A 15,775-nucleotide genomic window follows, 5' to 3' on the forward strand; every position below is an offset into this window, starting at 1 on the left:
AGATCATCAGTCGCCTACAACTTAGAACTAATTAAACCTAGCTAACCTAAGGACATCACACACATCCATGCCCGAGGCAGAATTCGAATCTGCGACCGTAGCGGTCGCTCGGTTCCAGACTGTAGCGCCTAGAACCGCACGGCCACTGCGGCCGGCGTCCTGAGACTGGTTTGATGCAGCTCTCCATGCTACTCTATCCTGTGCAAGATTCTTCATCTCCCAGAACTTACTGCAACCTACATCCTTCTGAATCTGCTTAATGTATTCATCTCATGGTCTCCCTCTACGATTTTTACCCTCCACACTGCCCTCCAATGCTAAATTTGTGATCCCCTGATGCCTCAGAACATGTCCTACCAACCGGTCCCTTCTTCTTGTCAAGTTGCGCCACAAACTCCTCTTCTCCCCAATTCTATTCAATACCTCCTCATTAGTTATGTGATCTACCCATCTAATCTTCAGCATTCTTCTGTAGCATCACATTTCGAGACCTTCTATTCTCTTCTTGTCCAAACTATTTATCGTCCATGTTTCACTTCCATACATGGCTACACTCCATACAGATACTTTCAGAAACAACTTCCTGACACTTAAATCTATACATGATGTTAACAAATTTCTCTTCTTCAGAAACGCTTTCCTTCCCATTGCCAGTCTACATTTGATATCCTCTCTACTTTGACCATCATCAGTTACTTTGCTCCCCAAATAGCAAAACTCCTTTACTACTTTAAGTGTCTCATTTCCTAATCTAATTCCCTCAGCATCACCAGACTTAATTCGACTACATTCCATTATCCTCGTTTTGCTTTTGTTGATGTTCATCTTATATCCTCCTTTCAAGACACCGTCCATTCCGTTCAACTGCTCTTCCAAGTCCTTTGTTGTCTGACAGAATTACAATGTCATCGGCGAACCTCAAAGTTTTTATTTCTTCTCCGTGGATTTTAATACCTGCTCCGAATTTTTCTTTTGTTTCCTTTACTGCTTGCTCAATATACAAATTGAACAACATTGGGGAGAGGCTACAACCCTGTCTCACTTCCTTCCCAACCACTGCTTCCCTTTAGGAGGTCATTATGTTTTGGCTCATAGTGTACATGCCTCTGTACAAGCCTTGATTTCTCTTAATCTTCTCTTTGTGGTCCATATGCGAAATGTATGTTGGTGCCACCAGAGTCGTTCTTCATTCAGCCTGAAATGCCAGTTCTATTTGGATCACACATATGCTATATGCAGTCTATTTCACAGATGAACCTCAATTTCCTAAAATTCTCCCAAGAAACCAAAGTCCACCATTCGCCTTCTCTGCTACTGACCTTACATGTCTTCCATTTCACATCGCCTAGCATCATTAAGTTTAGATAATTAGTCGAAGTGACTCTGTCAAGCACCACGATACTAATACTATATTCGAAAACAGCAGGAGTTTTTTTCTTACTCATCTGCACTAACTTACATTCTTCTGCGTTTAGAGTTAGCTGCCATTCACCACACCACTAGAAATTTTGTCTAACAGCATGCCATCTTGTATTCTACTAAAGTCACTCAACAAAGACACCCTCCTGTACAACATAGCAACATCACGAAACAATCAAAGATTGTTGCTGGCCCGTCAGTCAGAATAATAGCGCTCCTATCAAACTTCCCTATGGTACTCCTGACGATACCTCTAGCTCTGATTAACATTCGCCATCGAGAACAACGTACTGAGTTCTATAACTTATCTTCCAGCAACTCACAAATCCGGGAAGCCACAGCGTATGCTCGTGCCTTCGTTAGGCCGGTATTACACTATCGAATTTCTTTGTCAAAGTTGATATGTCAAATATTTATGTCAAAGAAGTTTGATGGTGTAATAAGACACTTTGTCAAATCTCGTCTGTCGTCAAATAAATTTGATCAAATCTTAGGCCTCGCTGTAGATTTGATCATAAAAGTCGCTTGTCTTCTGTTCACTCCAATGTGACATGTTACCACGTGGAGCGCTAGCATCGCTGCAGCGTTCTGTCATCTGTAGTTTGTTTATAAACATTGCCGGTAAATACAATTGGTGTATACCGACAACTACAAAATTAATAGAGACGTATGAAGCTGATGAGACGCTTTACAACGTGAGGCACCCTGAATACAAAAATAGATTAAGAAGACTGGTGAGCTATAAAAATATTGCGGAGGTCATTAGCCGTGAGATACGATTTTCGGACACAAAATGTAATTGATTTGTTTACAAAATAAAAATAATTCTTAATGCACATAAAGTGTATTGAACATTTACTTACCTTCAGACATTGGTCCTTTAGTGCTTTATAAATTGCTGCACAAGTTTTAGGTATTATTTTCGTTAATGTGCACTGCGGTATTCGAGTGCTGTAATGTAAGCTAGAGTAATTCTCTCCTGTAGCAAGAAATCGGAGTGTTACAGTGAGCCTGTCTTCTGCAGATATAGCATTTCTTAAGTGAGTATTGTGCTTTGTGATATGAGGATACACTCCACTGAGCAGATACTGAAATGTATGCTCATCCATTCTTAAGTAATTTATGTACGACTTGTCGTCCTCCACTACAAGCTCACGTTACAAGTTTTGTTGAATGCTTTTATCGTCTCGTCGTAAAACCCACGGCTTCACCCAGGTACGTTTCCTTTTTTTCCCGCTTCTCTTCCACGTGTGCACACAATGCAATTGTGGTACATGCAACTGCTGTGGTTTCAAGTTGTTGTTGTCAGCCATATTGAACGTTGATGAAAAATATGATGACAGTGTAATACCCCCTTTTAGCGCCACGTCAAAGATCTTTGTCAAATAAATTTGACGAATATCTTATCATATATTTGATCAAATCTTTGACAAAGAAATTTGATTGTGTAATACTGGCCTTAACAATGTGCAGAGGGGTACGTGTCAAACCCTTTTCGGAAATCTAGGAACAAATAATCTGTCTGCTGCCCTTCATTCATTGTTCGCAAGCTGCAGCGAATCTAAGTCACAACAGATGTTGGTACTGCAGCCGATAAGAATAGTTGCGGTTGTCATGCAGGATACACATAATCGTTCTTTGGCTTACACCATGTTGGCGGACCACTTGCCTGGAGCTTGTACTAGGATTATCTCAATATACTGTAGAACCCGGTCCTCCAAATGCACAGTCCGCCGCTTCCCTGATCATTCGTCTGTCTGAAAGGACCCACGATCACACAAACGCCAAAAAGGGCTTGAGTTCTGTGATGTGGTGGGTGTCCGAGGGTATTTGTTTTGGTACAGCCGTGCTGCCTCTCGACCGTTTCCATTTGCTTGTCCGTACACAGACACCATCTCGGCTTGTTCCCGACATGAATAACGGGCCATTCTGCTGCCTTACAGTACGCTGGGCCAATCACACAGGCTGAAACATGCAAGGAACACACGGCATGTGGTTAGAGGAACTGACATTCGTCAGCGCCATCTACCGAGGCAACGATGCATTTCCGGACATATGTTCCCCAGGACCTTTTTCCCTCCATTTTCAGTCAGGAATGCGTCCCTGCTGTTTGTCGGTGTTATTAATGTTCATCCCGTATACAGGAGTCCCCTGCACTTTTTTCCAGTCACTTGGGACTTCGCTCTGGACGAGTGATTCGCGATAAATGCAAGCTAAGTAGGGGACAAATGCCGTAGAGCGCTCTTTGTAAAACCGAATAGGGATTTCATCCGTAGCTTGCGACTTTGTTTTCAATCTTTTCAGTTGCTTCTTTACGCCAGGGACGCCTATTACTATGTCCTCCATAATGAGTCTGTGCGGTAGTCTAACGACGGTATATTTGTACGATCCTTCTGCGTGAATAATTGGTTAAGCACGAAATTTACTTCTCGAGATGGAGTGTGTTCGAAGATGGGCGTAAGTCGGAGTTAGTTGCACGGCCTGCGGGTCAGACGGGCCGCGTCCAGCAAAACAGCGCCGGCCTCGCGCGCTTCGCTATCCCGGCAAGCACCGCGCGCACTCTAGTCTAATTGGCCGTCGCTAATTGATTGCGCGTTCGCAGGCGGGGGGCCTACCATTCAACCATTGTTCAGCCAGCTTGAAAGGGGGCAGACCTGCTGGCGACTGCGCCCACCCACCTTCACACTCGCGGTGGGCTAATCTGTAACCACTCCGGTAAGCACAACACATACTAACAACCTGCTGCTTTTTCTGATATGCTACACACCTACATGACAAATGCAGCACCTCGACGTGGCATGAACTAAACAAATCGCTGTTAAGTCCCCTGCGAAAATATTGAGCCACGTTGCTTCTATAGTCCTCCATAATTGCGAAAGTGTTGCCGGCGCAGGATTTTGTACACGAACTGACCTCTAGATTATGTCCCATAAATGTTCGATGGGATTCATATCGGACGATCTGGATGGCGCCGGCCGGTGTGGCCGTGCGGTTAAAGGCGCTTCAGTCTGGAACCGCGTGACCGCTACGGTCGCAGGTTCGAATCCTGCCTCGGGCATGGATGTGTGTGATGTCCTTAGGTTAGTTAGGTTTAATTAGTTCTAAGTTCTAGGCGACTGATGACCTCAGAAGTTGAGTCGCATAGTGCTCAGAGCCATTTGAACCATTTTTTTGATTTGGATGGCCAAATCATTCACTCGAACTGTCCCGAATGTTCTTCAAACCAATCGCGAACACAAATGTTGATGGTGTTAGGACAGCAACCAGCCACAAATTTACTTTCAGTTCCTTTATTCAAAGGATACCGTTACCGGTTTCGAATCGTTGTGATTCATCCTCAGACGGTTTACATGCTTTCTTTATGACATGTGGTGTGTTTTTTAGATTAATTGTCCTAAAATATAAATAATACATAGTTATAAACATGTGACTTACGTGAAACGTCGGTTTCGAGTGTTTGCTTTCATAACATTCGTCCAACAGATGTAAATGCATTCCCACTGCATCCTTGTTGTTGCACACGTAAATAGTTCTCAATGAACACTTTAGATTTGTCACTGAGATGATTTCTACGACGCACCACATGTTTTGATACATACAAAGAGCTTACAAACATATGAGTATCACAGATGCTGTGATATATCGTAACATTTGACGATGATGTTCTAGGTTTGGAAAGGATCATATATTCATTTACACAACTGTACTGCCTTTTACATTAGTACAGAGACATCGAATTTTTTAGTTGATTTTGCTAAATTAATTATAAAGTTTTTATCTATATTTAGAACTGTATATGTAAAATAGTATATTATTTAATTACATTTAGCATCATGAGAATTATAGTAGCATATAAATTTGCTACTTGATCTGCAGATAGGTCTACTAATATTATTTGCTTTGGAGGCGGGAAAGTAATTTTTGGAAATTTTTCAGGAAAGGGATGTTAGCTAACTCTGTTTGTTCGTTAAGGATATAGTCTGGGGTGCTGTCTTAACACCATCAACATTTGTCTTCAAACAACATCCACGGTCTCCATCATGTCATCATATGACAAAATTGCAATCGCGAACAACTGTTTTTCAGTGACACGGCGCTTTGTCATCGATAAAAATTCCATCCAGAATGAGATTTTCACTCTGCAGCGGAGTGTGCGCTGATACGAAACTTCCTGGCAGATTAAAACTGTACGCCAGGCCGAGACTCGAACTCGGGACCTTTGCCTTTCGCGGGCAAGTGCTCTACCAACTGAGCTACCCAAGCACGACTCACGCCCCGACCTCACAGCTTCACTTGTGCCAGTACCTCGTCTCCTACTTTCCAAACTTTACAGAAGCTCTCCTGCGAACCTTGCAGAACTATCACTCCTGAAAGAAAGGTACTGGCAGAAGTTAAGCTGTGAGGACGGGGCGTGAGTCGTGCTTGGGTAGCTCATTTCGTAGAGCACTTGCCCGCGAAAGGCAAAGGTCCCGAGTTCGAGTCTCGGTCTGGCACACAGTTTTAATCTGCCAGGAAGTTTCAAAAATTCCATTGTCGTTTGGGGATATGATGTGCATGAATAGCTGCAAATGGCCTCCAAATAGCCGAACATAATCATTTCCAGTGAATGATCAGTCCAGTTGAGCCACAGGATCCAATCCATTCCATGTAAACACCGGCCATACTATCTTGGAGCCACCACCAGATTGCACAGGCCTTGTTGACAAGTTGGACTCATGGCCTCGTGACTAGGCCACGGTTTTCCAGTCGTCTAGGATCCAGCCGATATGGTCACGAACTGATCTCTAGACTATGTCCCATAAATGATCAGCCTGTTGTCTTGCAGCTAGGCGCTGCAGGCAGTGTCGTGCTGCTAGCAAAGGCCACCATTAACACCATTAACCACCATATTAACACCACATTTCGCCGCACTGTCCTAACGGATACGTTCGTCGAATGTCCCACGTTGATTTCTGCTGTTATTTCACACTGCGTTGCCCGTCAGTTAGCACTGACAACTCTACGCAAACGCTGCTGCCCTCGGTCGTTAAGTGAATGCCGTCGGCTACTGTTTTGTCCGTGGCTAGAGGCAGTGCCTAAAGGACATTTTGAAAAAGATTTTAAATGGCAAGACATTTCCAGGGATAGGACAGGACTCCTGCCATAAATCTTTGGCTATGAACTGCAGATTAAAACTGAGTAAATCTACATCTACATCTACATTTATACTCCGCAAGCCACCCAACGGTGTGTGGCGGAGGGCACTTTACGTGCCACTGTCATTACCTCCCTTTCCTGTTCCAGTCGCGTATGGTTCGCGGGAAGAACGACTGTCTGAAAGCCTCTGTGCGCGCTCTAATCTCTCCAATTTTACATTCGTGATCTCCTCGGGAGGTATAAGTAGGGGGAAGCAATATATTCGATACCTCATCCAGAAACGCACCCTCTCGAAACCTAGCGAGCAAGCTACACCGCGATGCAGAGCGCCTCTCTTGCAGAGTCTGCCACTTGAGTTTGTTAAACATCTCCGTAACGCTATCACGGTTACCAAATAACCCTGTGACGAAACGCGCCGCTCTTCTTTGGATCTTCTCTATCTCCTCCGTCAACCCGATCTGGTGTGGATCCCACACTGATGAGCAATACTCAAGTATAGGTCGAACGAGTGTTTTGTAAGCCACCTCCTTTGTTGATGGACTACATTTTCTATGGACTCTCCCAATGAATCTCAACCTGGTACCCGCCTTACCAACAATTAATTTTATATGATCATTCCACTTCAAATCGTTCCGCACGCATACTCCCAGATATTTTACAGAAGTAACTGCTACCAGTGTTTGTTCCGCTATCATATAATCATACAATAAGGGATCCTTCCTTCTATGTATTCTCAATACATTACATTTGTCTATGTTAAGGGTCAGTTGCCACTCCCTGCACCAAGTGCCTATCCGCTGCAGATCTTCCTGCATTTCGCTACAATTTTCTAATGCTGCAACTTCTCTGTATACTACAGCATCATCCGCGAAAAGCCGCAGAAGTAGTAAATTAAGAAGATGAGAGCTTGATAAGTTGAAAGAACCAGCGATTGTCGAGAGTATCAAAGGGAACATTAGGCAACGACTTGCTGAAACAAGTGTGAACATAACGTAAGACGAACGGGTAGCCTTGAGGATGAAACAGCGACGGCAGCAGAGGATCAAATACGCAAATGACAAGGCCTAATAGAAATACTGGGATAACGCAAGTGTTATTGCATACAACTGGTGGATAGAAAAAAACGTAAGAATGCAGCAAATGGAGAAAGCAAATGGGAATACAGACGCCTGAAAAATGAGATTGACAGAAGGTGCAAAATGGCTGTGCAGCTAGACAAGCAATGCAAGGAGCAGTCTGGTCACTGTATCCACACTATCTCATCAAAAGTATCCGAACACCCTTACATTATGCGAAATCCAGCACTAGATATCACGAGAGGCGAACCTGCCAGTATAAAAGGAAGAGTGGAGTATTATGTTGTCAACAGAGAAGCAGTCACAGCTGAATGGAATGTTCAGGAGAGGCCCTGACTTCGAGTGTGGGCTAGTCATTGGACGTCACCTGAGTAACAAACCCGTCAGGGGCGTTTCAACCATTGTACAAATGACCGGGTCGACGTTTGATGAAGTGATGGTGAAGTGCTAACGCGTAGGAACAACCATAGCTAAACCAAGACCAGGAAAATCTCATGTGCTGATGAACAGGGACCGTCTAACATTGCGGAGGGCGTTGCAAATCACGTGAGACCAGCGGAATTAATCACTTGTGAGTTCCAACGTGCTACAAGCGGTCCAGTTGGCACAATGACTGTGCGTACGGAGTTACAAAGAATGGGCTGCAATAGGCGAACTGTTCGTCATAACCTACACATTTCTGTAGTCATCACTAAGCGACGCTTGAGTTCGAGTAAAGATTGACGCGACTGGACAGTGTGTGACTGGGAACGAATGATCTGCAGTGATGAGTCACGCTATACCTGTGGCAATCCGACGGAAAGGTTTTAGTTTAGTGAATTCCTGGAGAACGTTTCCTGACATCATTTTAAGTGCCTGCACCGAAGTACGAAAGAGGAGGTGTTGCGGTATTTCGCTGTTAAGGCGTCATACCATTATTGTCTTTAAGAAAACGCTAAATGCGGGAGGATATGAACACATTTTACAGTATCATGTACTACGTGCAATAGAGAAAGAGTTCGGAGACGTTTATTGTTTGTATCAGCTTTCGAAATGTGGTGCTCCAGAAGCTGAAAATTAGAAGGGTAGATCACGTAACTAATGAGGAGATACTGAACGGAATAGGGGAGAAGAGGAATTTGTGGCACAACTTGACTAAAAGAAGGAATCGGTTGGTAGGACACGTTCTAAGACATCAAGGGATAACCAACTTAATACTGGAGGGAAGTGTGGAGGCTAAAAATCGTAGAGGGAGACCAAGAGATGAATATAATACGCTGATTCAGAGGGATGTAGGAAGATAGAGTAGCATGGTTCAAATGGCTCTGAGCACAATGGGACTTAACTTCTGATGTCATCAGTCCCCTAGAACTTAGAACTACTTAAACCTAACTAACCTAAGGACATCACACACATCCAGTCGCGCGGTTCCAGACTGTAGGGCCTAGAACCGCTCGGCCACTCCGGCCGGCAGAGTAGCATGGAGAGGTGCATCAAAACAGTCTCTGGACTGAAGACCACAAGAACAACAACAGCAGCATAACAGTGCACCCTTTCAGGGAATCATATGTGAGGCAATGGTTTTTGGACGATAACATTCCTGAAACGGACTGACCTGCTTAGAGTCCCGAGCTGAACCCTGTGGAATACCTATGGGCTGTGTCAGAACGGCGACTTCGCTCCAGACTGCAGCGTCCAAAATCGTTACCTTCTATGGTTTCGGTCCTCGAGGAAAAATAGGCTGCTATCTCCTCCACAGACATTGAGACACCCTGTTGAAAGCGTCCCTAGCAGAATTCATGCCATCATAAAGGGAAAGGGGGACACACTCAGTATTGATGTCCATATAGTGGATTGTGTATTCGAATTCACAACCCGCTGGAAACAAGTAATTGCATTTGTGCCGCTGGAGAGTAGTTTCTATTATATAAAATGTTTTGCCGTATTGTATTTATGTTCTTCGAATTTAACCGATACGTAAGATGCAAGACGTGAAAATTACGGTAACGTGGGTTAGCACTTTCGTCTGCCGACTCCTTCAATTAATTATTTCACGGAGCAAAATATTAATTATTTCACGTGATTTATTACCTAACGACTTCTTTTTGTTTCCTTACGTCGAACGAAAAAGATGTGGACAGCGATTTTCGTCACCTGAAGAAGCTGTTGAATCCGTCAAAACCATGTTTTGAAGCACCAACATCACGATGAAAAAAAAAATTTTCTAGAATTGATTCGAAAGCATGCAAACGTGTATAAATTTTCAAGATAATTGCTTTGAGAAACAATAATGGTTTTTCTTTCTGCTTATGTAAAAACTTAGAAGGCAGTTGCAAGTGATATCCATTGTCAGCAAGTACGACGTATTCTGCCTTGTTTGCATTCATTCTCACCCTGTTCTTTTAATTCCCTTAGCATATAACAAAAATAATGGCCAACACGAACGCAAACCAACGCAATGAAGCTTGCATCTGAGCGCAAGGTATGTGAGGAAGACTTGAGCCTAGCAAGGTGAAGGGTGAGCTGGTGGTACTCACGTGTCCATGTGAAGACTTCCAGTGTTTGGGCGCGTACTTGGACAGCTTGCTGTCCGGGTCCACGAACAGGAACTCGCCATCTAAAACAAAAGCAACAGTCAGCTCGGGCTCCCCATTACCATAAGCCTGTCCGCTTATTGTCGTTTACTCAAATTTTATTTAACGGACGATTTGTGGTTTTCTCCACATCAAACAAATCACATTTCACAACAATTCAGCACCCTGCAGTCCACAGCGCTTTGTGAATAAAACCGTTGTTTATTTATTATGTAGTTACGGCTACTGCCATCGTCAGATCAAAACAGAACTCGCAAAACAACTTCCAGTGTTAGTATAAACAAAACCCTTAGCACGGCGTCAACAGCCAAGTTTTTCACGGCACGTTCATTCTGGCATTCCAGAAAGCCATTTTGCACTGCTACTGAATAATTATTTATTAAAACAGAGACTCGGTAATGTAATAAAGTGCAGAAAAAAGACTAAAATTAGCGGTGTCTATCCCTTCTTCTCTGTTAACAAAAAAAGAGCACGTCTGAGCTGCGATATTTTCGTAAACAAATTGTATTGTATTGTACTGTGTCTTTATTGCTCCATTCAACGTACGAAAGTGTACAACATGATATCGCACAAGTCAGGCAGGTGATGAAAACGATACATACATACAACACTGTTACACATACTATAGAATGAAATGCCCTTGTGTTAATGTCCTAAAAGCTCTGAGCCAAGTTAATTCCACATATCGTTTGCAAAATTTTAAGATACCTACGGATAGCATGTGCAAAATATATGATACTTTTGAACGGGATCTGTCTGTACTAGCGATGTAACTACGTGAAAAATCTGCTAGAGTGCTTAGAGTACCCTATAAACTATTATACTTGTTTGCCAAATTCGCTTTTTCCTTTCCACGAGTTTGTCATACAAGCATGCAGAAGTGAAAACTATCTTTGTCAAATTAAACCTCACTTTTCGAGTAGCTGTCGCAATGTGTAATCACGTCGTGAAATATTCTAACATGTGTGGGAATGGCTAACACTGCAGACAAGGGAATTCTTACGTTGACTTAAGCGTGTGCTAAACTGTATTCTAGTTTCGCAAAGATTTTCTACAGAAGAACGTTCAGCATCCAAGGATATAACACGAAAGGTCATTCGAAGCAAAAATGTCTAATAAACACATTACGAACTATGAGTACTTCTGTATCTTCGATAGTGTGAAACAAATATCTGCTACCGCAATGTCTTTGTCTTCCGTGTGATGGTAGGAGGTAGTATGGAAAAAAAAGACTAGTGAACATGGGGTCTAAAATGCATACCTTAAGAGCTATGAGCACTTTTGAAGTAGGAGAGATGTGTTTCCAAGTAGCTAAGATAATCAAGTGTCCACAGCTCTTAGCCTATGCTAGTTTAGAGCCCATGTTTTCTGGACCTTCTTTTCTTCTTTAGGGCCATTCTGCCACCTCTAGAAACATGGAAAGCAAAGAGCTTGCAGTAAAAGAGATCTGTTTCACAGTATCGAATTTGAAGACATGTTCAAGGTTCCATTTTACCCCACGTTTACATTACTTTTTGCTCGAATGATCTGTCCTTCCTCGAACGACCTTTCCTTCGTTCTGTTAAGGATAAACGTCCCCCTCTGTCTGCAAGTGGTGTATACAAGATTCCGTGTGTGTGATAAGGTCTACATTGGAACTACAAAGAGAAGTGTGAATACACGGTTGAAGGAACATAAAAGTCTTTGCCAACTAGGGAAAACAGACAAATCAGTCGTGGCGGAACATGCTCTTCAGTCAGGTGATCACGTAGTGAAATTTGCGGAAACTGAGGTTTTATGTACTATTACGAACTATTATCCACGGCTATGTAGAGAAGCCATCGAAATATATAAACATGGGGATAATTTTAACAGAAAAGAAGAAGCCATGAAACTCAGCGATATATGGACAGCGGCGCTACAGAATCGATGAGAAGTTTTTATCTTTGGCGAACTATGATCGATAGTTATATTTTATCTTTGACAAGGTTTATCTCTGCTATCATGTGAAATCCAGACCACGCCCATTCTCCGTGGCATTTAGGCTGCTCTTCGACGTCCGACTCGTTAGTCGGCAAGACTGCACAACCAGGAGTACCTCCGAAGATGTCCAACGCAGCCTTGGACGAAACGTCAGGGATAGAAGAGTTCCATGAACGACGGCCATACAACCTGGAAGAATTCTCAGCAACTGACAGTTGAGTCTTGGCTTTCACTGGGGTTCTCTCCCCTTGCCTCCGCCACTCAACGGCTTGTTTGGATTCGGGAGTGTAGTGGTGGACCCACGTTTCGTCGCAGGTGACGATCCGACTAAAAAATGCATAGCCTTCTTTCGCAAACCTTGTTGTATGCTTCTGACAGACCTCCAAACATCTCAACTTCTGAAAAGGCGAGGGACCCATCCCGAACACGCGTTACGGAATTGTAGGTCGTTTGTTACTATCGCTTGAGTGTTCCCATAACTTATTCCGACCTGTTCCGCAATTCCCGATACCCACGCCTCGATTGCCTTCAAAACTTCCTAGAACCGCACGAATGTTTTCGTCTGTAATGCTGGTCCTAGGAGGGCGATCGTGTAGCTGATGTTTCTCACGTTCTCTTCCTTCCTAACTCTTTGTGCCGGGCAAACACACGCGTCCTTGACAATGGTTGATCACAGAATTTCCGTCGTTTGAACTCCTCCACGAGGCAGAAATTTCATAATTATGCGTTGCGCAGTAGAGGGTTGCATCTGTGGCTGCGACATCGTGAGCAGTGTTGCCAACTCATTTTCACCCATCTCTCTACACGGCATGTGAAAAGTCGCTACGTAGACCTCGAAAGTCCCTACGGACGCAAGATAATTCTAGACTGACGAATAAAGGAAAAAAAAAACACGTATTGGGTAATAACATTTTGCTTTTATTAACAACTTTGTACACTGAACGGTCACTGTTTTCAAACAAAAAAAAATCGCTGTCTTATTTGGAAAGCTTGCAGCTGTTCGTCTCTAAGCCAAGTGTGGAAGTTCAACTAACATTTCGTGCTTCTTACAGGCTAGTTTACACGATGACATTAGGTTGCGCCACTCGTTGCGTGGAATGAGTTCCACGCAAGTGGTTTCATATATGACTGTAGACACGGCGACACCAGTATACACTTCAGTTTCGTCGTTATGTGGGTCCCGTAGTCATGTCTGAAATGAAGCTTATGGGAGCTGCACGTCGCACGAGTTGTGATGGAGTTAAAAGCTTGTTGGGTGGAATCGCTGCATAAGAAAAAAAAATAAGAAACGTGTTTCGATTCGTGACTGGATGAAGAAAAGACGACAGCTCGGTTGCTTAGCATCCTTGCTCAAATAATTTATAACGGAAGATCCAAAAATTTCTTTTAATTATCTTAGAATGTCACCAGAACTGTTCACGTTTCTCCTAAATCGAGTTAGTTATGCGATAAGGAAAAAAGGTACTTCAATGCATGAAGCACTCGCCAGAACTGAAATTACGTATCATATTGCGTACATTACAATCGAGAACACTCGGCATGCTATAAGATACGGTTTTAGTTGGTGATGACGCTTTTTCATTAACACCAATAATTATTAACATTAACAGTAATAATTATTAACATTAGCAACAATAATTATCCGGAGCAGGCCGCATTAAGAAGAGAATGGTTTGCAAACTACCCTCTTGAAGATAGATCTGTACAGTGGCGATATTTCAAAATTCTAACATATGTGAATGGGGAGCACTGCAGCGACGTTTTAAACGATGACTATTGCATAAAGAATGCAGCTTTTTGAATTTGTATAGCCTTTCCGCCTGTCAACATTATTCCTTAACAAAGAGTTGCCCAACTCGAACAATGGGATTTTAGTCTTGTAGACGAGAGCGTTGCCACAGCTAGAATTACACTTGCTTGTATTTTTCTTAATTGTATATGTGCTCCTAACTCAATAAATTTTGCCCTGCAGCTTAGATACTGTCAAACCGTATATGTTATGATCGCACATGACGGTCTCAGAGGCAGCAACATGTTGCTTATTTTTGTAATCAGCATCACTGAAATCCCACAAACACCGATGCAAAGCATAGATATCCAAAACGCGAACATTATTCTCCGTTCCCCACTTCATATTTCAGTTTTTCTACTAGTTCCACCAGTAAACCAGGCTTAAGAAAGGCGTCGACAGACGCAGCAAAATGTAGTTTTTCTTTTGGAAATGACGCATCATTTCCAATTATTCTCCACTGGAGGAGTCTGAAAAGTAAAGACTCGTTTTTGTTTGTAATTTTTTATATGTGTATTTGGGGAGCGCAGTGATATGGGTCGGGGGTGGGGTGGGGGGGTGAGAAATACAAGTTTCGCATTATACAAAGAAAGGAAGTCAGTTTCCAGATGCAAATTTTTATTTCTTCAAATGGCTAGTTTCAGGGTTTCACAAAGTCCCAATCTTCAGATTATCATAATGTGAAAACCGAAAGGCTTATTTGATGAATCAAAAACTTGTATACTGAAGCTGACATTTTTTGTGCAATGATAAAACAAAATAGGTGCAGGATAAGCGCTTAAACCAGTACCACTGCCAAGACTCTCAAGACGTTCCATTGCTCTAATAACTAATGTAGCTCTTGATTCTTTCCAAACGCTTGCTGTGATCGAAATTACGCACCTAAGTATCGCTGTTTCATAAAAGCGCTTTACGGAAAGGTTCATGCACATCTGTGGTTGGTCTGGAACCGCGCGACCGCTACGATCGCAGGTTCGAATCCTGCCTCGGGCATGGATGTTTGTGATGTTCTTAGGTTAGTTAGGTTTAAGTAGTTCTAAGTTCTAGGGGACTGATGACCTCGGATGTTAAGTCCCATAGTGCTCAGAGCCATTTGAACCATTTTTGAACATCTGTGGTTGCCTATTAGTCTCATTCGGTGAGGTAAATAAGAAAGTGATAGCCGTGTTTTGTAGACTTTTTTATGTTTTCACACCACCAGTTTCGAGTCCCATTGCGCATCTACTCCAATAAAGTACAGCTCGTGGTGAAGCAGTAAGCACTTGACAAAGTAAAGGTATGTCCACAAGAAGCGGTCTTCCCTCGTGCGCAATCGCTGATGCAATGGAACAAAAGGGCAAGTGCACAAAATAGCAAAAGAAAACACGTAGGCATGCGCGTTCTCGTGTGCGGACGTTGCCTCATTGTGCAAGTGGTCTGCTATGCATCATTATTTTGCTCGGCAATTTGAGCTGCGCTACCTTGGGAGGCAACAGCTCATCGTCAGAGGAGCGATAAGCAGAAAATGCGTCAGCATTTTCTCTGTCACACACCCTCTCCAGACTGTGACTAAAATCCTTTACTCCCTGAGGCAGGCTCTTATGGGCAATGTCCCGTACGCAATGGGGACAGACGTAAACATTGTTTAAAATTTGTACACTATTACAACTTTTTCTATTTTAATTTCTTATTTTGTAATTTTTTTCTTTCTTGGGCAGAAAGTCTCTAAATTTTACAGAGGGATCGGAAGTCCTGCATTTTGGAAAAAAGAGCCAAAAGTCCCTACGCGCAGGTACATGTTCCTACGGTCGGCAGCTATGATCGTGAGTGAAGCTGCTGGA

At 43.1% G+C, this 15,775-nt stretch overlaps 1 protein-coding gene across 1 annotated transcript in view; it reads right to left on the bottom strand.

The window, feature by feature from the left end:
• The window catches only part of LOC126091924 (protein expanded), a 529,897-nt gene that overhangs the window by 75,531 nt on the left and 438,591 nt on the right, over nucleotides 1-15,775 (bottom strand). The window contains exon 5 of the mRNA XM_049907244.1: nucleotides 10,148-10,227. Coding sequence (XP_049763201.1) covers nucleotides 10,148-10,227 — 80 coding nt within the window. The remainder of the gene's footprint in view (nucleotides 1-10,147; nucleotides 10,228-15,775) is intronic.

This window comes from Schistocerca cancellata, chromosome 7 (genome assembly GCF_023864275.1).
Source record: "Schistocerca cancellata isolate TAMUIC-IGC-003103 chromosome 7, iqSchCanc2.1, whole genome shotgun sequence".
Lineage (NCBI taxonomy): Eukaryota > Metazoa > Arthropoda > Insecta > Orthoptera > Acrididae > Schistocerca > Schistocerca cancellata.